The 24,276-nt window shown below is 33.2% G+C and overlaps 1 protein-coding gene across 4 annotated transcripts in view; it reads left to right on the top strand.

Moving 5' to 3' along the window:
• Nucleotides 1–24,276, top strand: part of LOC145279731 (transportin-1-like) — a 71,564-nt gene that overhangs the window by 39,553 nt on the left and 7,735 nt on the right. Inside the window, exons 6-19 of one of the 4 annotated variants that reach the window (XM_080131025.1) lie at nucleotides 5,527–5,649; nucleotides 5,766–5,945; nucleotides 7,201–7,305; nucleotides 8,054–8,114; nucleotides 8,635–8,960; nucleotides 11,523–11,672; nucleotides 11,784–11,858; nucleotides 13,025–13,111; nucleotides 13,277–13,384; nucleotides 13,476–13,646; nucleotides 13,761–13,848; nucleotides 19,426–19,524; nucleotides 20,486–20,581; nucleotides 22,299–22,374. In XM_080131025.1, coding sequence (XP_079987151.1) covers nucleotides 5,527–5,649; nucleotides 5,766–5,945; nucleotides 7,201–7,305; nucleotides 8,054–8,114; nucleotides 8,635–8,960; nucleotides 11,523–11,672; nucleotides 11,784–11,858; nucleotides 13,025–13,111; nucleotides 13,277–13,384; nucleotides 13,476–13,646; nucleotides 13,761–13,848; nucleotides 19,426–19,524; nucleotides 20,486–20,581; nucleotides 22,299–22,374 — 1,745 coding nt within the window. The remainder of the gene's footprint in view (nucleotides 1–5,526; nucleotides 5,650–5,765; nucleotides 5,946–7,200; nucleotides 7,306–8,053; nucleotides 8,115–8,634; nucleotides 8,961–11,522; nucleotides 11,673–11,783; nucleotides 11,859–13,024; nucleotides 13,112–13,276; nucleotides 13,385–13,475; nucleotides 13,647–13,760; nucleotides 13,849–19,425; nucleotides 19,525–20,485; nucleotides 20,582–22,298; nucleotides 22,375–24,276) is intronic. The other 3 variants (XM_080131026.1, XR_013868437.1, XR_013868438.1) reach the window with 3 other exon arrangements.

The following is a 24,276-nucleotide window of genomic DNA, read 5'->3' on the forward strand; positions in this document are numbered from 1 at the left end:
AAGATTCGCAAATTTTTGCAGTCATACTACAATGCTGTTACAACCAGCAAGAAGAAGAAAAGACGTGCAGAGATGGAGTGTAAGAAGGAACATTCCGAACTCTTCAACATCAAAAGCATGGCGGTAGATCCTGAGAAGTTTGCTCTAGCGGAAAAGACATTCTACTATGATCAGTTGAAAATGAATCGAAATTAGGGAATCGACTTGACACAAGTAGACAAGGAGTTTGAAAAAGAGATGGAGGACATGCGACAAAAAGAAGCAGCTGAGGTAGAAATGGTGGAGGATGAACTTTCATACATGATGGATGAGGTGGTTGACACACTCAACAGTACTACTAGTAGGTAGTGAAAAGAACAGTCAAGAAGGAGTTAGCATGACTCGTTCAGGTCTGGTTCGAGTTCTTGTAGATTGCGCTGACGCTGCGTCACAAACAGACCGGTATCCACAAGAATTCCTCTGCCCACTAATGATGATGCCCTAAAAGCCATCACTTGCATTCCACGAGTTGCAGAGGAAATGGTTGAGTTACCTTTAATCCTGAATGTGAATCAGATGTGTGTGGTGTTGTGGATAGTAAAGGGGGTGCCAACATGGTTTCTGGGGTACTGTACTAAAATCCTAGACAACCAGAAATACGAAATTGAACATTTGGAGCGTGTTTATGAAAGGAAGAACTTAAAATGGAGGTACCCAAACCCAGATGATAAGCAAACTATCGATGCAGATCAAATTGTCGAATGCGAAATCAACGGAGACTGGGATGTTCTTTCGGACCGAAACCTGCAATTCACACTGCACAACCACAAAGAGATTGCAGCCAAGTTTGATGGATTATTTTAGTGCTTGTAGTGTATATCTGAGTCACTTTTGTTAAGTCTGTTAAGCACTTGGAAATCATAAAAGGACGGGATTATGTCGATTTCAGCCTATTTTCAGCAATTTAAGGTCCAATTTGGCCAAATTCACCCCTAAAATTGCCCTTAAAGACCCCAAGACCTGTCAATAATCATGGTTCTCTGCCTTATATGTGTGTCTGAAGTCATTCATATCCATTGGGAATGAACAAGGATCGATTAAGTGACCGAGAACAGGATTTTGGCAATTTCGTCCTATTTTTGGCAATTTTGGGTCAAAATTTGGTCTATTTCTCTTCAAAAAAGGCTCAAAAAGATCTGAGACCTGTATATAATCGTACTCCAATGTCTATTTTAGGTATCTACAGCAATATATACCTTTATAAAGGTGGACGAGGATAATTTATGTGACCCAAGATGGTTTTTGTGATTTTTGCCTGTTTTTCGGCCAATTTATGGCCAATTTTGGCCATTTTTTGACCGAAATTGACCAAGAATACCACAAAACCTGTTTAAATACATGACCCTGTGTCATTTGAAACTATTTATATCCATTAATGGGCATTGGAGATACACAAGAAGCAAAATTATGTCTTGAAATCACTCATATTGACATTTCGGACACATATTTCTTGAAAAACCAGCCCCAGATCTAAAAAATGCCGCCAACAGATGAAAAAAATTTTTTTTTCAAATTTTTTTTCGATTTTGACCTAGATACACCTTATATTTTGATTTGAGGGGGTCCCCACCAGATTTTGAAGATGTGACCTTTTTTCGACCCAGTACTCCCTACCTCTACAGTCATTTGGTCATTCTTAGCCTTTTCTTTTAAATAAAAAAAAAATTAACTCTTCCACCCCTTCATTTGTTTTACAGACTATGAAATGTAAAATAACACCGAATAGTTATTCATTTTAAAAGTATTTTATAAAAATTCTGTAGAAACTTAAAAATATGACATGTAAATTTAGTTAAATTGATGGTTGTTTATTTACATATAAATGTATAAATATTTTAAAGATTTTGTGTTCCTATAGATGGTCAAAGAAGAATTTAAGAATTTCTGATTTTTTTTTTATACAAAGAAGATAATAATTGTAATATTTTAATAGTATCAAGTAAACAATGTAGTTTTTTCATGTACAGAAATCTTTTAATGAAGATATGCGGGGTGGAGAGAAAAAGCTTTAAATAGAATTTTTGGGTCTGATTTTCAATAACTTTTTTCTTTTTTTTAATGATATTCTGATAGAGTAGATTTACAAATTTGGTTTTATCAAAGGATATTGTGGGTTTTCATTAAAAAAATATTTCTTCCTTTATCAAAACCCCTCTTGATTAAAAATCTGATTTATACTCTAATCTTTTTGTTCTCCTCTTTCAAATGTCCGGGTATCATAGATATGTTTAACCACTGTCTTTGTCTCCATGCATAATTAAAGAAATGTTTTGTTCTAAATCCATCCCTCCGCCCACTCACATACAGACTAAGGTAATTCAGTTCATATGTATTGATAGGGGGGGGGCAGTGTTTTTATATTTAATTAAAACTAATAACTTTCAAAACTTTAAAATAAACAATTTCTTTAATAGTTGTATTTCCATGGGTCCTTTATAAGAAATTGAAATTTCTTTGATACATTTGGCTAAATCAATTGCCACTGCTAAGCATGTTATATATATAATTATTTACTATAATTATTAAATACCTACAGACATCATCCTTTTGGGAATCTTCAGTGCAGGGTGTCACGATTAACACCAGTCGATAGATTTGGACCCGGCTGCAGAATCCATCTCTGGCAAAGACTGTATCCATTCGGCTACCATTAACTGCGAGAGATGTTGTTGAATTTTAAACATTTCATTAAGTGTTTTTAATGTCAGAGTGATCTGGTCATTATATGATGATCTGCGCTTAATATGTTTGTTCATGACTGATAATCTAAATAACCACTGGACCAATTTTGGTATAGAATTTTCATCGTACCCATGCGTATTTTTATATATATTCTTTTTAATTATAACATTATACTTAATTTTTTTAATAAATTAGGTTGTTTTCTTTGTAACGATGTTGCCATTTTTTTTATTTAGGGAAATGTCACCGCCTGCTGGTGATTCATTAATCACGTCACATCACTAAAAGGAACTTTCGGTCAACATCAGTATCTCTCTTAATGTAAACAGAATTTGTTTACAGTATGGGTATATTAGAAATGTTTAACAAATTTTAAATGGGAAAATTTAATCATGTGATTAAAGTTTAATTTAAATTAACTATGTGTGGTCGCTTTCCTGTCAGTTATTCATCAAAAATGGATATTAGCAGCAAAGTGACCCTTGTGGATCATGTTTTTACTGTTAAGGAAATTAAAGATGTATATTTGTTCAGTGACTAATGAAATTCCTATTTCAGTCACCTAAATTATTTAGAGTGAAATGAGTTTAGGAATTTATATCCAAACCTAAATATTATTTTTACTTAAAAAACTATTAATAATACAATAAGTTATAACAAGTTTCATCGTGAAACCACCACAAACTTCTATATCTACTTAAATTATATTAGAAACTGAGCGACCCCTAAAAATCTTTAAATATTTAATTTTTGGCATTTAAAAAAAAAAAAAATTGAATCTTATATGAGTGGCAAATCGATAATAATCTGCTGAAAATATTGAAAAAAAAAAAAAAAAAAAAAAAAAGAACTCTTCCCATATGGGCAATGATTTGGTTTTGTGTTTCCAATAAGGGGGATCGATTTACTAGAACTTTGTATTAGAAAGTAAGGCCCCCCCCTCCCCCTTAAAAATCTTTAAATATTAAATTTTTTGCATTTTTGGTTAAATTTGTTAGTTTGCAATCACCAATAATCCGCTCCAAAAAAATTGTAAAAAAAAAAAAAAAAACGAAATTAGAAAGAATCTTGTGGAATTTGACCTGAATCCTCGGGATTTTCCGTCAATTATGGTTAGGGCTCGACTGGCAATCACTGGATGAATCCTATTTGTTCTCCAAATGCTGAATCAACATTATTTTTTGTATACAAAAATGTATTTTTATAACATCTGTTGGCAAAAAATAGTTTTAATTCTTTTGAATAATAATTTTTCTCTTAATTTCACCTAACCATTTACCGTTTTCTATAAAAAGCATTCATCTTTTCTTATAAAAAAATTGTTCACAAAAACAAAAAAGTTTTGTTAAACTTTCACCTAACAATTTACGGTAAAAATATTTATCTTTTCCTATTGATGACAAAAAAAATTGCAAAAAAATAAAAGTAAATAAACAAAATGCAATTCTCTTGAGGAAAATAAAAATATATTTATTCAGTAAATTTACAATAGGTTTTTATTTATTGTATTTCTTTTTTTGGTTTGTTTATTTATTTTGAAATTTGGGCTGCGCCTGTTACTTTGCTTGGTTTGATTTGGTGACCTCTGGTCAAGCCCAAACCATAATTGACAAATAAATCCTGAGGATGCGGGTCAAATTTTGCAAGAGTACCAAAAAACATATGGGGTGTTCATTGTACAGATCTGCCGATTTATAAAAAAAAAAAAAAAAAAAAACTTTTTTTTGGGCAGTTTCAACAATAAGCAATGTTATCTCCCTAATTGTCATGTCACAATTATTTGTCTTCCATGAATCAACCCAAAAGTGATGTCGACTATGTTTGTTTTATCATACCTAAACACAAGGGAAAATTTCTAATTTCTTCAAAAACTATTTTCTTTAATAATTAATTTCTATCTTATCGTTTTTTGTAAGTTTTGGATATTTTAATTGCTGGGACATGTAAATTCAGTAGATACTATTGGTTTCACTTGAAAATTGATATTTTGATTTGCGAATTTTGATACAATAACAAAGAAGCACCAAAATGTTTACAAATATTCTCATTAATTATATTTGAAAGCAATATATTTTCTCAAAAACAATATGCGAAAATAGGGATATATTTGAATAGAAAAAACAAATTTGCCAAACTATTTTTTTTCTTCCTTCTGAATTATCATTGGTCTTCTACTGTGTTGGTTTATTCTTTAAACAGTTTTCTTTTCAATTCTTCAATTTATTTTTGATAAAACACTTTTTATACCAAAAGAAAATAGGCAAGATTTTCCAGTGCATACTCACATACATGTCTATAGTAAAATTAAACCCTCATGTTTTACCCTCTGTCAACCGCAGGGAGAACGGACAGTAAACATGCATTTAATGATTTAAATGGATATACTATTTTAATTTAAGATATTGCACTTCACAATTCGCTTGGCATTTGCAATACCTATTAACAAGGCTCAAAGACAATTTTTACATTGTGTGACATCTACACTCTTATTGCTTCTCACATCGACAAGTGTATGTTGCGTGTTCTACAGTCTGAAAATCAGACAATCTGTCCACCTGCACAGAAAAAAGGAACACCTCAAAATATTGTGTATCTACAAATATTGAGAACATAAAAATAAGAAACATACAATGTTTTTTTTGTTTTTTTTTGTGTGTTCCATTTAAACAAACTGAGCCACAGCAACGCGTGGTCAGGTACAGCTAGTATATATACAATTTAGCGACTACTTATCAATAGAAATTTCCTCAGATGGAATTTTTTTAATGAAATTTAATTGGATTCTTTTGTTTCTATTTATTTCAGAACTTGTTTTATTTGGCCACTGATGAGGACACAGAAGTTCGTAAGAATGTATGTCGGGCTTTGGTAATGCTTGTTGAAGTGCGAATGGATAGGCTCATTCCTCACATTAATGACATTATTGGTGTAAGTTCATCTGCATTCTCTTCATTTTATGTTTTAAAATTATTAAATTAACCCTAACCCATTTTGTATTATTTTATTGCTTATTGAAGAGAAAACTTTTAATTTCTTTTTGATAGTATATGATGCTTCGTACTCAAGATGATGATGATGCTGTTTCCTTGGAAGCATGTGAATTCTGGTTATCCCTGGCAGAACAACCCATTTGCAAGGAAGTTCTAGCACCACACATCGTACGTTTAGTACCAATATTAGTCAAGGGAATGAAATACTCTGAAATTGACATCATTCTTTTGAAGGTTTGTAAATATTTGGAGATCAAAAGTTTTTGTTTGTTTTAATTAAATATTGACACGGTATACACAGTTGAAGCTAATACAGTTTCATTTTAGTAATAAAAAAAACTTAAACACCTAAAGATCTTTAGGAGAGTAGCAATTTAAGGTTTTTATGATCTTAAGATTCAAATTCATTCAAGTTTTAAGTGGATAAATAGCAGTGCATAACTCAAGATTTTAAAGGAATCTTCTGATTTATAACTGAATTTTTTGTGATCATTTTTTTTTTTTTTTTTTTTTTTTTTTACATAGTTATCGCCACTAATCAAGGCCAAGAGGCCACTCGAGGATAAGGGTTAAAGAGTGCGCAGTAGAAATTGGACAATATAGTAACCGTTAGTAATGGAGATTCGGTAAATTTGTTAACTTATATGGAATGACTCATAAAAAAACTTGTTTACGTTAGACTTGAAGACAACCATATTGTAGTTAGCTGGAAAGGAGAAAAACGGAAGACAATTCCATAGTTGTGCAGTTCTAAGAAAGAAGCTTTGCTCATGGAATCTACGCTTAGGTTTAGGCATAGATAAAGAGTGGGGGAAACTAGTGATAGTATTTTCTGCTAGTCGGGTGTTTCTTGTGAAAATTTGGCGAGGGGGGGGGGCATAGAATGGACCTCAGCCGAGCACCTGCCATGAAAATAACAATAAAGCAGAGACAAACTCGCAGCATCTCTTCTGTGAGAAAGAGGTTGCAAGGAAGAGAAAAGGACATCCCCCACAAGGCTACGAAGTCTATTTTGAACTCTATGAAGGCAGGATAAGTCCTTTCTAGCAGCTCCTGCTCAGATGTGGCAACAGTACTCCATAGAATTGAACCCACTTTTCTTTTATGAAATAAATTTACAAAGTAGGGCACTTTATCTAATGTCTGAAACTTTCTTGTGAATTTTTGTCTATGCATTTAACTTTTGATAAATACACTTTGATATATACACAAACACATACTATTAAAGTATTAAAATCAAATAAGGGAAAACTAAAACTATTTTTAATCTTTAAAAATAAAGAACTGTAAACATACTATGATTTTTAATTATGCCCCCCCCCCTCTTTCACCATTCTGTTAATGCTGGGTAAGTCTACTTTGGTTTAGATAAATTTCTAAGGAATTGTTTCCTTCTCTCTTTATTTTCAAATGGTGTGGTAATAGTAGTGAACTACATTTTGGATATTTTTTGTAAAAAAATTTTTCTCTCTTCTCATTTTGTGTGCAGGGTGATGTTGAAGAAGATGCCACTGTACCCGATAAAGAATCTGATATCAAACCAAGATTTCACAGATCCCGAACGCACAGTCAAAAACATCAAGAGGGTGAAGGGGTGAGTTTATTTCTTGTGCAAATAAGGGCATATTAAAACGGGGGAGGGGCATTCTGCTTTAAACTTTTTACAAATATTTATATTCATTTTTCATAGTATTTTGTCTATGATGACGCATCTACGATCAGCTACATAAATTTAAGAATCCAAACTCTAAACTAAGTAACATGTAAGGAGTCAAGAGCTGTTAAATCAAAGGGAACTATGTGATGGCATGGTTAAGGAAAGGTCTTTTACTTTCAACATGAATACAAATTGTAAAATGAAATTTATGCTATGGAAAAGTTTTTTATTGCCCAGAAAGCCAATTTGTGTTAAAATTCAGGTAAAAAAAATTTTTTTAATCTATTTACTTGGTATATATATTTTTACAAAATATTTTTTTTTTTTTTTTTTTCGGGTAGATGGAGTCAGGATACTGTGCATGTTAACCATTCTTTACTTAAATCAAGTTTATATTGTCTTAAATTTTTTTTTTTTTTTTTTAAATCCTCTTAATGATTTTTTTTGATTTTTGTGCTATTAATTTTATTGAATTTTACTGTTTTTAAAATAATTATTTTTTAAAAATTAAAATAATTTTTAGATGCATTTGCATAAAATTCTGTTATCAATTAGACACACATAAGCTTAAAATTTTAGGCAATAAAAGTGCACCATAATTGATGCACTTTTTAGGAATTTTTATTTTTCCTCATAACTTTAGAACAAATTTATTAATTGAACTTTACACGTTTATCATTTTAAGGATGGTGAATATTCTGATGAAGGATTTGATGATGATGATAGTCTGTCGGATTGGAACTTGCGTAAGTTTTTATTTTTTTTTTTTTTTAACATTTACAAATATTTGCATTTTGATCAATTGTTTTTGTAAATCGTATTTAAATCTGCCTTTTTAATGTAGTACATTTTTATAGGGAATTTTTTTTAAAGTGTCATCAATGACTAGTATCCTCTGCAAAATCAACACTGAATTCAATTGTGCATTGTTGAAATAAATGTATTGCTACTTTTATCTGCTCATCTGTGGATCAATAGAGTTCAAGATCTACTGGAATGTAGTACGACTTGTTGCTTTGTATATCTGCATGTTGCTTATTGACAATGAAAATAGCTAAAACAAAAGGGGTTGGATATTCTATGCCAAAGATCTCAAAACGGTTTGACTTGATCCTGACCAGACAATTGACTTTGTAGGGAAAATTCAGTATGAACTTTAGGGGGGGGGGGGGTATCTCTATAGGGAAAGGAAAATGCTGAACAAATTTCCAGAATAACTTTTTTATCTATCCAACTTCTAATGCAAGTATCATTAATGTTTTTCAGGTAAATGTTCTGCTGCTGCACTTGATGTCCTTGCCAATGTATTCCGTGATGAACTGCTGCCAATTTTATTGCCTATATTGAAAGAAACGCTGTTCCATGATGATTGGGATATCAAGGAATCTGGCATTTTGGTGCTTGGGGCAATTGCTGAAGGCTGCATGAATGGGATGGTACCTCACCTCCCTGAACTTATTCCCTACTTGATCAATTGCCTTGCTGATAAGAAAGCCCTGGTCCGCTCAATTACTTGCTGGACTCTAAGTCGTTATGCCCACTGGGTTGTTGGGCAACCGCATGAACTTTACTTGAAGCCTCTCATGACTGAGGTAAGTTTGATTTCTATACCATGCACACTTCACATGACCGGAAGGAAGGACAACTAACATAAATACAAAGCAAATGGTAGTAGTGAGAAGAATGGAATGATGTAAATAACTATTGTCAACATAATTGTTTCAACATGATTAGTTATGTTATGCTAAGTAAAATAATACAAAATGCAAAAAAATTAAATTATTTGTAAACCAAGTATACAAAAATATATTAAATAAGTACTTTAAAATCTCTTGGAAATTTCAAAATGTTTTCATAAATATTTAATACTAGCAAGACTGTATTGGCGTATGACAAAGGCGGAATACATTTGGTAACCCCCTCCCATCCTATTAAGCTATCGTTATCAATCCTAGAAAATAGTGGACACTGACGGCCATGGCTAAAATAAAATTATCTGTCGGGCATTATCTGGCAGTGAGCAGAAATCATTGTCATCACTAAGTTACTGGTGGTAGGAACTGGCAGTTAATGGCGGTCGTGATCAGTGATGGTTTCTAGCTGAAATAGTCTGTCCTCAATGATTCTTGGGCACTGACATCCACTGATGGTTATTCGTGGTTAGTGCTATGTTGAGGCTATTACTTAAGTTTACTGGTGGACACTGGCTGTCTTTCCAACTTGTCATTGTTGGTTCCAAGTGTTCACTGTTGACTATGGCCAGTATTAGACTAAACTGGACTGCTCTGAAATTAAATTGCTTGTTTTCAATGGCGAGCACTGGTGATCATAGACATTTTTATTGTCAGTCACTATCGATCATGACCAGTGTTGAGCCCTATTGGATTGCTCTGAAATGAAATGGCCTGTCTTCAATATTCATGCACTGTCATCCATTATATGGTACTTTTGTCCAGTGGCAGTTATAATGGTGATTTACAGTGATTGTCAAGTGGGTACTGTCACTTTTAGATAGGGGTCGATCGAGCACTATCTTCAAGTGGCGGGTACCATCATCCATGTTTGTTATTGCTCTTTTGAGTTGGCTACTGTCACTTAGCAGTAGCAAACACCGCTGCTGTTTTAATGTGATTACTTGCGGGTATTGAGGTTTATCCACCAGCACTGGTGGCGATTCCCTGCCTTAACAACTGTTGTACACTGGTTGTAACTGTGGCGCAAAGGTGGACATGACTAATGTGGTGTCTTTTTTCCAGGCTGAGCAAAGCAAGGAGCACCAATGCAGAATAAAGATTCTGTTATTTGTTAGCCGAAGAGGTCTGTTTAAATATAACTATATACAGTAGTGTTTGTGTATGAAAATGTTATTGGAAAGTCCTTAATAGTTAACAAAATCTGTCATTATTTTAGTACAGTCTATATTTTGCATAAGTAACTATTTATGAAGTGGTAAGTGACTACGCAGACAGCAAAGAAAAAAAAAAAATGCAAAGCATGAACAACAAAATCTAATGATTAGAAAAGGCTAGAATACAATATTTTGTTTTATGAAGTTGATACTTATTCTGTATTTACGAAAGTAAACATTTCTGAAGAGAAATCCTTCTAGACTGAGTAAAATGTTACAACAATGTACTCGTTAAAGAAAGCGATAATGTAGGAAAATAGTTATTAATGACAACAATTCGAAGATAGTTACTAAAAGTAGAGTTTTGTTAAGTGTCGGAGGTAGGTTTATTTTGAAAAAAATCGATCTGAGGAAAAAAACTTCTAGAACGAAGTAAATGATTTTACAATGTACTCATTCGGGAAAACCCTGAGATAGAAAAGTAATTATTACTGAAAACAGTTTTCGAAGAGAATGACCGAAAATTGAGTTATACTAAGAGCTTCAAGATTTGTTTATTTATCAAAATGTGATGATCCTTTAGTTAAGAATCAATGAGTCCGTATTAAGACATTTTCGTAATTGGATGAAAGGAATGACAAGGTTCTGAAATGTGGTGGCCATGTTAGAGTACTGAACAACCATTCTGTAGTGTTCGGTTAATCTGGAACCTAGAATGATGGTTTATGTCTGTTCAGCCAATGAAAGTGTTGCAAATAGAAATGAAATTAACAGGAGCATTCCATTAGTTATCAAGGTAATGGTCTGCTCATGTAAGGTAGAATAATATACTGTCAAAATGAAATAGTTACAGTGAATCATAAGTGTAGATTAGGAAATATTATCTCTGATCACTGGGGTAGTGGAAGTATAAAATAATTAGTAGGTAAGTTGCCTTGCTACCACCTGAGTATGTTGTAATTGGGAGAGTGGATCAAATTGGAGATAACTATTTACGAATTGTAATTAAACCGATTGATTATTAGAGAAAAGCATGCATGAGATGCAGGCAGGTAATGTGGCCATTTTCGTTTAATGTCTAGCCTCAGTGTTTCTTTTTGCTATAGTGTCATTTTTAGGCTGAAATAATTGTTCCTATTTTATTATATAGAAGTAAAAGCTATACATAAACAAATACTAACAGATAGGGCCATGGATGGTTTGATTAAAAATAAACCTGAGTTCCAATATGTCTAAGTAAAATTTTTTGGTTTTAATCTTATTTTTTTCCTTGTTAACTTTTATTTATTTATTTTTTTCTTTGTAGTTGTTAAAATGTGTTCTGGATACGAATAAACGTGTCCAAGAGGCAGCCTGTTCAGCTTTTGCTACCCTGGAGGAAGAAGCTTGTACTGAACTCGTTCCATATTTGGGTTATATTTTGGAAACTTTGGTTTATGCTTTCAATAAATATCAGGTACATCTGAGAACACTATTTTTAGTGATGAAATTTTGTAAAATGGTTTGAACTTTTTGTTTAAATTTCAAGTAAATGCTCTAATTTGTGGTTATTTGCTTTTCTTTTTAGCACAAGAATCTGCTGATCCTTTATGATGCAATTGGGACGTTAGCTGATTCTGTTGGGCATCATTTGAATAAACCTGTGAGTTTTTTCTTTACAGATTGGGGGGGGTCTTTTGTTTGGGGACTGAGGTTTTAATTTTACTTGTAGTTCCATCAATTTGTAATATTGCAATCAGACGTAATTTTTATCTTTATCAGTCATGATTTATCAAAGATTTTAAATGTTGGGCCGACATGGGTTAAAGGCTTGTATTTATTATGGAGAGGCTGGTTTTCAGCTGACCAGATTGTTGTTTTTGTTAATTTATTTAAGCTATTTTAGTTGCTTGTAAGGAGATTAGTCATGGTGAAACCCATGGGCCAAACAGTTATGAGGTGCTTTTTCACTTCAAAGCAAATCTTTATGCATGTAATAGCAAACAATTCTTAATTCACTATTCTTATAGTTTATTATATGAGGATTTTAATTTGAATTATCAAACTTTGGTTTTAATATTCTGGATAGTTTTTATTAACATATTCCCACAATAACAAACTTCCAAAAAATTTTGTTTTGATATAAGAATGGAATACTTAAAATCCTCAAGTTATTTTTACAAGAAATTCTTATTATTTTACTAATCAAAAATGTCTTAGAGTGAGCCAGTTTTAATGAAGTGTCTCAGATGTTTAAAAATTGAATTTTAAATATTGATGGTAAAATACATTATATAGATCTTTCTGAGAACAGGTGGAGGCATACAGTAATGTGCTGGTGCTACATTGCTCTGTTTACCAAATATATCTATATTTCTCGTTTCCCTTTTGTAGACACTTCATCTTGCTCTGGATCTTAAGTCGCAGATTATTGGACAGGATATTTTGCAGGTTTAATTCATTAGTTTGTAGTTATGAGTTATTCCTCAATATACACGTTGAGGTGCTAACCTGGATTGCTGTCTTCCCAGCAGTCTCTTTAGTAGTGGTGTGGTCACCTGTTGTTTTTTTTCCCCATTGATAATTCAAGATGGGTTCTCGCTGTATTTAAGTCTCATAAAACAGAATAACAAAACCTGACTTATGTCTAATTATTCGTACCTATTTTCTTCAACTGGTTACTTTGTGTTGATTTTTTTTTTTCTTCTTCTTCATTGGAGAATTACCCCCCCCCCCCCCAAAAAAAAAAACTTTATTTAACCCCTCCATCCTCCCCCCCTTATAAATTTTTGGATAGAAAAGTTCATGATTATTTGTTTTATTTTAAAGGAATACGTTAATCTGCTGATGCCGCCATTAATTCAGAAATGGAATGTGCTGAAAGATGAAGATAAAGATCTTTTCCCCCTGTTAGAAGTAAGTATTTCTTTAAACTTGTCTCTATATATTTGTATATATATCTTCAGTTACTATTATTTTTAATAGTTGTCACAATATTTGCTTGTGTAGGAAATTTACAACAAAGCTTTTACTCTAATTTTTATTTTCTAACGCTCTATTGATTTTTCTTTGTTTCTTCAGTGTCTGTCTAGTGTGGCGACAGCTTTACAGTCTGGATTCCTTCCTTATTGCGAACCAGTTTATAAGCGTTGTGTCTCTCTTGTAGAACAAACTTTGAATCAGAATTTTGTAAGTAGTTTTTAAAGTTTCTATTGACCTATCTTTACCTCTCTCATCATTTCTTCCATTCTCCTTATCATTCCCCTCTCTCTCTTATTAGGCCAATCTTACTCACCCTGACCAATATGATCCACCAGATAAAGATTTCATGATAGTGGCTTTGGATCTTCTCAGTGGTTTGGCCGAGGGTCTTGAGCATCACATTGAGGGCCTAGTGGCCAACAGCAATATCCTCAAGCTGCTCTTTCAATGCATGCAGGTAAGTGAAAAGGTGCACACATAAACTTTTTTCTTTTTTACTGACTTTTGCATCAAATTCATTTCATTTACTATTTTGATCTTTGCAAAGAAAATAATTGTAATAAAATGAATTAACTCGTTGAAGGATCCGATGCCTGAAGTTCGACAGAGTTCATTTGCTTTATTGGGTGATTTGACCAAGGCCTGTTTTCAGCATGTCAAGCCATGCATAGGTAATCTTTATTTCTTTTCCCTTCTATTTCTAAATATATATTAGTTCATTAGACATCTGTTTTGCCTTATTGTAGATTTTCAGTGCCGTTGAAATTTGAATGCCTATTGCTTGCACAAACGTTGGCAAGCTTACTCATATGTTCAACGGAAAGGGAAATTATTTTTATATTTTACATCACTGGTTGCCGAGAGTTCAAATCTAATGAAATGTGAATCAGATGTGAATAAACACAAAATTTTTCAGATTTTTGTTGACATTAATATCAAAACAGCTAATTTGTCATTCTGTTATGTACCTTAAATGCTACTCTTAAAACAATTAATCAGTGTACATCACATAATTCATTTATTTATTTTTTTCAATCATTGCTTTGTTCAGAATGCTTTATGCATAAAGAAATTCTAAAACATATTTTGGCAAATTTATTGCTTTAGTGTAACAAGAAAATGAAGCAGATGTATAACCGACCTGTTTACTATTTTAATTTAACGTAAATCATGAATATTTCTAGTTTGTCATAAAAAAAAACAAATGAAAAGAAAAATAACTTTCCAACAATGAAACTAGCCAATGGGATCTTGATGTTTTCAATGATATAATGAACTCACAGAAGTCGTATCAACCAGTATCAAAACTTGTTTTAGTTGTGAAGGATTTTGTTATGAAATTTAGACCTCTTTTAAGATACAAAATGGATGTACGCTCTGTTTATTAACAATTAAAAAAATAACTTCTCTAAGGAAAACTAATGAAAATGTCTTAAGGTTTTTGCAAGATAATGTAGTTTTTTTTATTTATTTTTTTGTTGCATTTTCATCTCAAACAAAGCACAGGATTTTGCTGCTTGTTTAGTTTGTCAGGGGTATTTACGTTGAGGGGGTACTATGGCTTGTAGTTTGTCGAAGCATTTACCATTAAAGTACTTGTAAAACAGGCAGAGGGATGCAACATTTTGTTGATGGGACAGCAATTGAAGATTAGCTGATAGTGCAGGACCTATTAGGTTGGCGACACTTTTGAACTCTTGTCTAAGAGGGAGAGACTAGTAACAGATGCACCAGCCCAAATGTGACAATACTCCATACATGGGCGAATGGTGGCTTTGTAAAGATAGAGGATACATGCAGGCATAAGTAACTTTCTAGCACGGTAGAGAGAGCACACCTTTGCAGCAGTATTGGCAATGCACTCCATGTATATGTTCCAACTGGGTTCCTTGTGAACGTTAAGCCAAGGAGTTTAAACAAAGTAATTTCAGCTAATGTATCATTAGGCATGCCTATTAGTAGTTTAGAAGGCTCATGTTTGTTATAGAACATGGTGTCGTCGGCAAATATACCCATCTCTGAGACAATTTTATCAGGGAGGTTATTTTTGAATATCAGGAATAATAAAGGTTCAATGACCCCCATTCCCTCCCCATCCTCTGGAGATACACCCGCATTTATATCATTGTTTTGATGTACAACCATTGTAGTCAACCTAGATTCTTTTGCTTAAGAAGGATTTAATTATGTTAAGTATTCGTCCAGTAATATCATTGGATCTGGTTTTCATAAGACCATCATGCCATACCCTGTCAAAGGCCTTAGATGTAGGACTACTCCCTTGCTTTATCCAGTGCATTGTATGTATGTTCAGAGATTAGTTAGGATATCTGCAGTAGAACAGGCTGTTGGTCGGACAGAAATTTGGCAGCTGTGAAATGGTGGATTAGAGCTTGATTAATTATGAACTCAAATATTTTGTCGAAAAGAGGGAGAAGGCTAATGGGACAATAATTTAATTCTTGTAAACTGGTACCACAGAAGCAGTTTTTCAGCAGTCAGGAAAGCAAGATTCATTAAGGCATTTGTTGAAAAGTTTGGAGAGAACTAGAGCATTATTTTAATAACACAGCTGAAATGAGATCAGGTCCACATGCTTTTGAGGTGTCTAGGTTTATTATGATATCATGTATTTAAGAAGAGGTGATTTTTCAGATCATCTGATGTGGTTTCTGTCTGCAGAGAAAAATCTGGAAGGGAGTAGTTTGCTGGGGCCAAAGTAGAGTTATAGGCGAACCGACAGGCAAGTAGATTAGCCTTCTTGTTTGCTGTTCAAACAACTTCAAGATTGTTGGATAGTGGGGAATTGTTGATTGGCATTATATGCTACGCGGTTATAGATTTTCCAGAAGTCAAGAGTTCCTAATTTCTGCACTTTTAATGCGTTTTCTGGTGGTTTTAGTATATTCTCTCTTGGCTGTGGCTATTTCCTTTTTACAATTACTTCTAGCTTCTATAAACTTTTGTCTATTTGTACTGGATTTATGTTGGATAAATCTGCGGTATGCATGCTGCCTTTGAGCAATGGCAGTAGCGCAAGTAGAAGTAAACCATTGGGAAAGTGGAGTTTGCTATAGAACTTTGCGCACTGTTCAAATATTTCCCCATGGAGCATCTCTGATGTGATCCCTGATGACATCCCAGTTGGCCTTATTGTAAAACCTTGTTGCTTTGAGCAGTGGATCTTCAACTTCGAGAGAATTTAAGGTGATGTCTATCATTATCACAGCATGATCAGCATTCTCAAAAGGGCAATGGGTATTTGTTAGACAATCCTCAGTCGGTCAGAAATAGATCCAAAAGTAAGGCTTGCTGGTCCTGGCAATTTGGGGAACGGGTCTGGAACGTTACTGCCTGTGTCAAGGAATCGGATATAGAAAAGTTATGTGTAATGCTACCAGCTGTGTCAGTGTAGTTAAAGAAGCCAAGCTAACTACTGTGGTGGACATTAAAGTCACCAAATGCATGTATTTGGGTGCTAGTGTCTAGGGAGATTGCTGCATCTATACTGTCAGACATGATTGATTAGAGTACAGTCTTGGATCAAGAGAGTAAGAGATAAAGAAAATGTAAGTAGCTAATGTTATGTTGTAAAGTTAGTCTAAACCACATGAAGGCCTGCTCGTCTGATTTTAGTTCAGATTTCCTAGTCATGAAGAGGGTGTTACGAATATAGACTCCAATGTGTCTGTCTGAGTCTTTACAACAAAGTGGAAGATAATCAGACATGTTAAAGTGGTTAGAAGGGTGAAGGAGTGCAAGTTAGTTTCACTTAGTGCGAAGATATCCGGGGAATTTGTTAAGAGAAATGATTATATATCCTTTAAGTTAGTCCACGGATATTTATAAATGCGGACCTCAAGGGAAGAGGCGAAGCGATGTTCAAGTGTGTGTCTGGTTTGATCATTATTTTAAATTAGCTGTCATTTTTATAGTTTGCGTTTAGGGTGAGGGATGCTAGGCAAGGTGGATATGCATTGCCACCATCATGTAACACAAGTTGATCATCAACCGACTCCTCGTCCACAAGAATGTGGCCTCAAGAATGCCCACTAGAGATGAGTGCAGGATCCCTTTTTATGTGCGACATGGCACTACACCAATCCCGATATTATACAACTAGTGATAGAGCAGCCACTTTAAGTGCTGCCAAAGAGTTAGGGCTTCCGTACTGTTAGTCGGAATACAGCAACCAGACAAACTGCCAAACCAATACCCACAAACCTGTTAGAAAAGAGTGGCCCAGTCCAATCATGTTAGCAGACATGGTAAACACGCACCCCCAAGATGCCCAGTTTTAGGGAAAGGGAATGAGGCACGTATAGGGGATGGCGTTCATTGTCCTAGTCAAGAAACAAGGCCACACACTGAACGTCTCTAAACTTCTGCTTCTGGCCTAATAGGCAAAGGAGATTGGAAGCCAGACGATAGGCAGAGCCTATCTACTCGTTAAGCAGTTTAGGTTTGCAAACCAGTGATTTGAGTCACTAGCTCTAGAGAGGTTAATGACCAGAACTGAGGCGGCCTCTCTTCCTCATTTGGTGCCAAGAAATATGAAGTCAGTGGCACAGGTTTAACATTGGAGTTTTCCTTCTAGGTGAATGACCTGATGAGATCTACAGGTCCATCAACACCGAGAGGATTAGCCCCATGCCTGGTTTCAAAGCCAGGTATTTCTACCCCCTCCCCTCCCCGCAAGGGTAGTTAGGATTAATTAGGTTAGTATAAAAAGCAGTTAGTACCTGCTATGGAGTTGCACACCTCAAAATAAGATTAAGATTGGAAGATGTGGTTATTCACATTATGAATGGAAGACTTGGGGGTATGTATGTATGTATGTATGTATGTGAGTAGGGGGTGTAGGTTTAAGATTAATATCTACTGGAGTTAAACGAGGATTAAATATGGTTTAAGGAGTTAGGGTATGATTCAAAATGAGTTTCCAGCTTGATTTAGTTTTCATGTAGGGACAATCTGGATCATCTAAGGGAAAGAAAAATGTAGTTTCTACTTTAGGTATAAGTTCAAACTATGGATCCATCTTATAATACAGGGTGTTTCAAAAGTCTTGGGAACATAAAGATTTTTAATAACTCAAAAACTATTAGGAGTTAAAAAATGAAATTGGTACCGTTGGAAAGGTTAAAGTTTCAAGTTTTGTGGGGAATCTTCAAACTTGCTCAATATGAGCACCATTCGTCACACGGCAGACATCTAGTCGATAGTCCATTTCCTGCCAAACGCGTTCCAGCATCTTGACGTCAATGGTTCCCACAACTGCCGTTATTCGAGCCTTTAGTTCGTCAATATCTCTTGGAAGGGGCGGCACATAGACTTGTTGCTTGACAAAGCCCCAAAGGAAAAAGTCACACTCAGTACCCCATATGCGAGTGCTATGCTTGTTAACTTTGCCATTCAGATAGAAGGTCGCCTCATCGCTAAAAACAAGCCGGTCATCAAAGCCGTTATCTTCCAACTTCTCTTGCATTGCAATGCAAAAGTCACGGCGAAGTGGCTTATCAGTGTCATTCAACTTTTGGACCAACTTGAGCTTGTAAGGTACCATTTGCAGTCGTTTCCTTAAGACACGCCAGACAGTTGCTGGAGCAAGCTGAAGTTCCCTGCTGGCTCTTCTCACTGATTTACGGGGGCTTTGCTGAAAGGCTTCCGGACTTGCTCAACTGCATCTTCTGAAGTTGAAGGGCGACCTGTTCGCTTACTTGGGCACAAACACCCATCTTTCACAAATTTAGCATGCCATCTGACAATGGGTTTCCTTTCAGGGACTTCTTTTTTAAATTTCCTGCGAAATGCACGCTGAACACATGTCCACGATTCAGTCTTTGCAAATTGGAGGACGCAAAACGCCTTGTCTTGTTTAGAGAACGCCATTACTGCACATGGAAAGATAAGACGAAAATCATTAGTATGACCAAAAACTTGATTAAGCAAGCTTTAAAATGACACCAGTTTCATTTTTCTACCTGGAATAGTTCAGGAGATATACGCATTTGTAATGTTCCCAAGACTTTTGAAACACCCTGTACATAGAGTATAGGTATATATTATAGATACTACATGTCTACTAATATAGATTACTATAGATTTATACAAAATACTAACATTAGGATACCATAATTTATAATAGGCTATTGTTAAAAACAGACTAAAGTCTATGTAAACCATTTCAAATATAAACTTATGAAAATTTTTTTCAATTTAGATAATTAAAACTTTTTGTTTCTTAGGTGAATTTATGCCAATACTTGGAGCCAATTTAAACCCGGAGTACATATCTGTGTGTAACAATGCTACTTGGGCAATTGGAGAAATTGCCATCAAGATGGGTAAGTGTTCTGAATCATATAGGGAATTTAAGAAAAAAGTATTTACTTAAGTCTAAACCTAAGTTCCTTTCTGTAGATTCTTTCTGTCATTCTAATTGCTCCAATAACGGCTAATATAATTTATCTTTATAAACAAAAGTATCAAACAAGCTTGTGCTTTTCATTTATATGCAACTTTGAGATACTTAAATTTTTGTTTACTAATAGCGAATTGTTGAAATCATAAATAAGGGTAAATTAAAATTATTTTTGAAAAAAAAAAAAAAAAAAATGCAAACCTGACTATATTTTGAATTGTTTTTCTTGAAACCCTTCATCCTGGTAAATACACTTCTCTATTAAAAATAAATCTTTTCTTAATGAGAAACTTTTGTGCTTTTAAAATTATATTCTTCCTATAATTGAAACCTTTCAAAACAATTATTAAAATGATAATCCAATTTGGTCAATAATTGCCATTGATTGGAGTAGAGATAGAAGTTATTTCTGCTCAAATGAGTTTTTGATTGAAGTTTTTTTTTTTTTTTTTTTTTATCCCTAGCAAATTGCTTGAATCCTTTTATCTCTTTTCTGCTTCCATTTTATCTTGCCTTCTTATGACAATTTATGAAAAACATGTTATTGCTGCTATAAAAATAGGCTGCAAATGAAGCTAAATTATGTCAAGTAGATGCAAGCATAAAAAAAAATAAATTTAAGAGATTGTTTCTAGTGGCAGTAATGGAGACTTCCAAGGTACACATGGGTATAAGACGTAGCTCCACAAGTTTGGAAATTCAGTATTTTTTTTTTCTATTGACCACTTGCATCCCTGTCAGATTGATGAGATGTCAGAAGTGCAGTGGATCCTTTCTATTCTAGTCTCAAATTATTTGTAAAAATAGCCAAAAAGTTTTCATAAAATGTTTTTAAACAATTTAAAACTTGGGATTTTAAAATCTTTTTCCTTTTTGCCTTTCAGGTCATGAGATGCAACCTTATATTACGTTGGTTGTGACTCCTTTAATAGATATAATCAATAGACCAAACACACCAAAAACTTTGCTAGAAAACACAGGTAAGCTCTTCAGAGGTTAAATTTTTACTCATTTTAGATGCATTTTAAAAAAAAAATTTTTTTTTATATAGGTTTGAGGAATAATTCCAAAAATTAGGTATCTGTATTTTCTTGACAAAATCTTGTATCTTTATTCATTTAAAACTTTGTTGTAAAATAAAAATTTACAAACTTTGGCATTTGGTTGGATGCTGAGACAAATTGCAATTTATTCTCGGAATACAAAACCATTTACAACCTTAATCCCCTCTACACACACCTAAGTAATTATATACTTTGGTTGTTTCTTTTTGAAATTGTTAGAAAAATTTATCTTCCTAGTGTTTTATGAGTTTTATCATTGCCATTTCTTTTGTTTTGACACAGTCAATTGGGATGTAGACATAAGGGTTTTTTTTTTGTTTTTGTTTTTTTCTCAAGCCACTAAAGACCTTCCATTTTGCTGAGACTAGAATGTTTTCCTAGCATTTTGCCTTAACTTTAAATATATTTTTGATCTATAGTTTGTTTGGCAGCTAATGATTCAAAACAATTTTTTTTTTTTTTTAGTTGCAACTGTACCTGTTACTACATATTTAAAAATCTGATTTAACCTTCAACAATTTCATTGCTAATACCTCTACTCAAATTTAGAAAACTTTTAAAAAACCCTAGGAATTTAAAAAGCATTTCACTCTTTAATTTGCTCCATAACATATTGCTATGTTGGACTTCAAATTATACATGAATTGGTTGAAACAATCCAGCTGATAAAATGGCTAAGTCTGCTATAAATAAATGTCTAGCATTCCATATATAAATTTAAAAATAAAACTAAACAAATATATACACCAGCAGTAATAAACATGAAGTCTTAAGGATCAAATATATATTAGAATTGAAAGGAACTAATGTTATCCAGACCTTGCATAAAAATTGTACTTTTTTATAAGTAATGAATGTTATGTTTGTAAGACTGCATACTCCATAAAACCCGTTATTACTGAATGCTTTCAGTTGGCTTTCATAAAAAAAAAAAAATGAACAGCACAAGCAATATCAAAGAATTGTTTGAACAAACTAGACACTATATCCTTTTGTCCCGGGAAAATTTTTTTTAATTGATCAAATAAATTGTATCAAAGTATAGGAATTAATATTTGAAAATTACTGCATAAAACACTGCACAGAAATCTACAGTATAAATAGGTAATTGAAGCATGAAATATTTTTTTGTCAAAATCACAGAATTTCTGTTTGTCTACTTTTGAGACATGTAATTTTATAGTCAAATTTATTTTTTTTATTTTTTTCACTTTATGCATTCCTATAACCACCTCTCTCCTAACTGCCTATCATTTTTGGTTGGCATAGAAAGTTGTAGGCTGAAAAACGAGAACCATTTCAATTCTGTTCTCCTCCTCTCCCCATTGAAACTAATAAGTGATTCAATCCAATCAGCATCCAGCTTCCACCAAAATGGCCTTGTTGTTGTTATCATTGTCATTAGTAGTGTTGTCTTTTTTTCTTTTTTCTTTACTTTTGCTCTTTTTCTCTGCTTTGTGCTGCAATGTAATTGTTGCTATGATTTAAAATTATTTATTTTACTTTATTTTTCAGCTGTTTAATTTGAATTCTTGCTGATTGCATTTAATTTGAACTTTTTTGTTGACTTGTCTTTTTCTTTGTTCTCTTCCCGATATATTTGAATCCCCGTCTTGTCACCATGGTAACATAGCCATAACAATTGGTCGCCTCGGTTTAGTATGTCCGCAAGAAGTCGCCCCTTTGTTACAACAGTTTATCAGGCAGTGGTGTGTAAAACTTTTTTTTCTTTTTCTTTTCTCTTTTTCTCTTTGGTTTTTAATTCCATCCTTTTTTTATTTTTCAGTCGTGGATTCTTTTTGCTGACTGATCTCTGCCCTCCTCGACTGCTCTCTTGCTTACTTTTTAAGCATTGCTGCAGCAGTCGAGGTGTGTACAGACATTAGTCAATAACTAACTTTTATATAAATTTTTATTTTTTTTTATATATATAGTTTTATTTTATTTTTTCCTTTTTTACCTTTTAAAAATTTTTCTTTCCTCAATCAGTTTCCTAATAATAGATTTATCAATTTAAATATTTTTATTTTAATTTTTATTTTTATCTTTTTTTTTTTTAATTACATCATTGCCAACTTTTATTCTATAAAAATATTTGGGTTATTTGTGTTTGCAAATAATAGCATTTAATTTTTGTAATAAATTCCCTTTCTTTTGCGTGGCTTGTAAAGCCTGGTCCTAGTTGCTGGGGGCCATCTACTGATCTAGAAAAACAAACAGTCATGGACTGTTTGGTGCGATCCGTGTTTACCAGACACTAGCCAGCAATGAGATTCATTTCAGAAAGGCATATGAAAATAGTATAAAACTATTTTTTGAATTTATAGACCAGCAGAATACTTGTTCCGAAATGGGTATTTTGCTAGTGAGTTATATTATTTATATTTTTATATCCACATGTTGAATTTTTATGAAGAATCCTCAATGTGACAATATATAACTACCACCAGTCGCAAGTATCAAATCTGTACTAAAAGTCACTCTCTGACACCTTTACCCACATGATCGCTGGAACAGGGAAATATTAAGTTGTTACAAAAATAGCCGATTCCAGTGATCCTGCCATTGGTATCATAAAGGATTCACTTTTTGTCACAAGTGACTATTCGGTTAAGGAAGGGGTCATTATTAGTATTACAGATGGAGCATTGGGCATTTAAAACCACTTTTATGATCATGAGGAACCTTTTCAAAAAACTTTATCTTTCTATAAAATGTGTAAACGTAAAATGTGAAACTGTTGTAGTGCTAGTGTCCGAGATGCTGACTTGATATGGATTTTGCTCAACCAGTGCAATTGTTCATTATCAAGGCTTGCTGTTTTCTACCTTCATCTTCAAGGCTCTCTGGGACCACTGTTGTATTGTTTGATCATTGTAGATTCATTTCCATGCTCTATTGATATTGGCAGAAGTTTTGGAGGCATATGTTCAGGTTTGAACTGTAACATAAGCTTATGTTTTAATTTGATTATCATTGACGGTTTTCTATGTTTCAAAAATACTTTCTATCTGAAAATAAGTTACAAATATTGAATGAGAAAATATTAAAATTTACCAGAAATGAATAAGATATTCTGTATTAAAATGATTTTTAAAATCCAGCACTTCAGGCAAACATTTTTGTAATGACCTTAATAACACAATAAGCCTATCTATGGAAAAACGAAGCATTCAATTTCCATAACTGAATATTTTCATAATCGTGTGTGTATGTGTGTATATATGAGAGAGAGAAATTTGATTGGCAGTCATAATATAAGATTCTTGTTAACAAAGATTTTACTACAAAAACTAATTGCATAAAATTTCATTGTTTGAAAAAAAAAATTTCTTGTAAAAGAAACAATTTGAATCTGAAATTGGAAATGAAACAAAAACTTCAAAAAAGATAAATTTGTATTTCTACAAAACATCTGATGTGTTTTGATAAATCATCTTTTTTCCACTTTAAGTTGGACTTAAAACATTTTTGGTAAGTTTTTAAGAATTCTAAATGTAGTTTTTTAAAATAAACACATGCAAAATAATTAAAAATATATTTGAAGTGAGAATTGGACAAAAAAGAAATGGCAAATTATACTTGAATCATCTTTATTTTTTCCTTTTTTT

Source organism: Euprymna scolopes, chromosome 7, assembly GCF_053919585.1.
Source record: "Euprymna scolopes isolate OS-2025 chromosome 7, ASM5391958v1, whole genome shotgun sequence".
NCBI lineage: Eukaryota > Metazoa > Mollusca > Cephalopoda > Sepiida > Sepiolidae > Euprymna > Euprymna scolopes.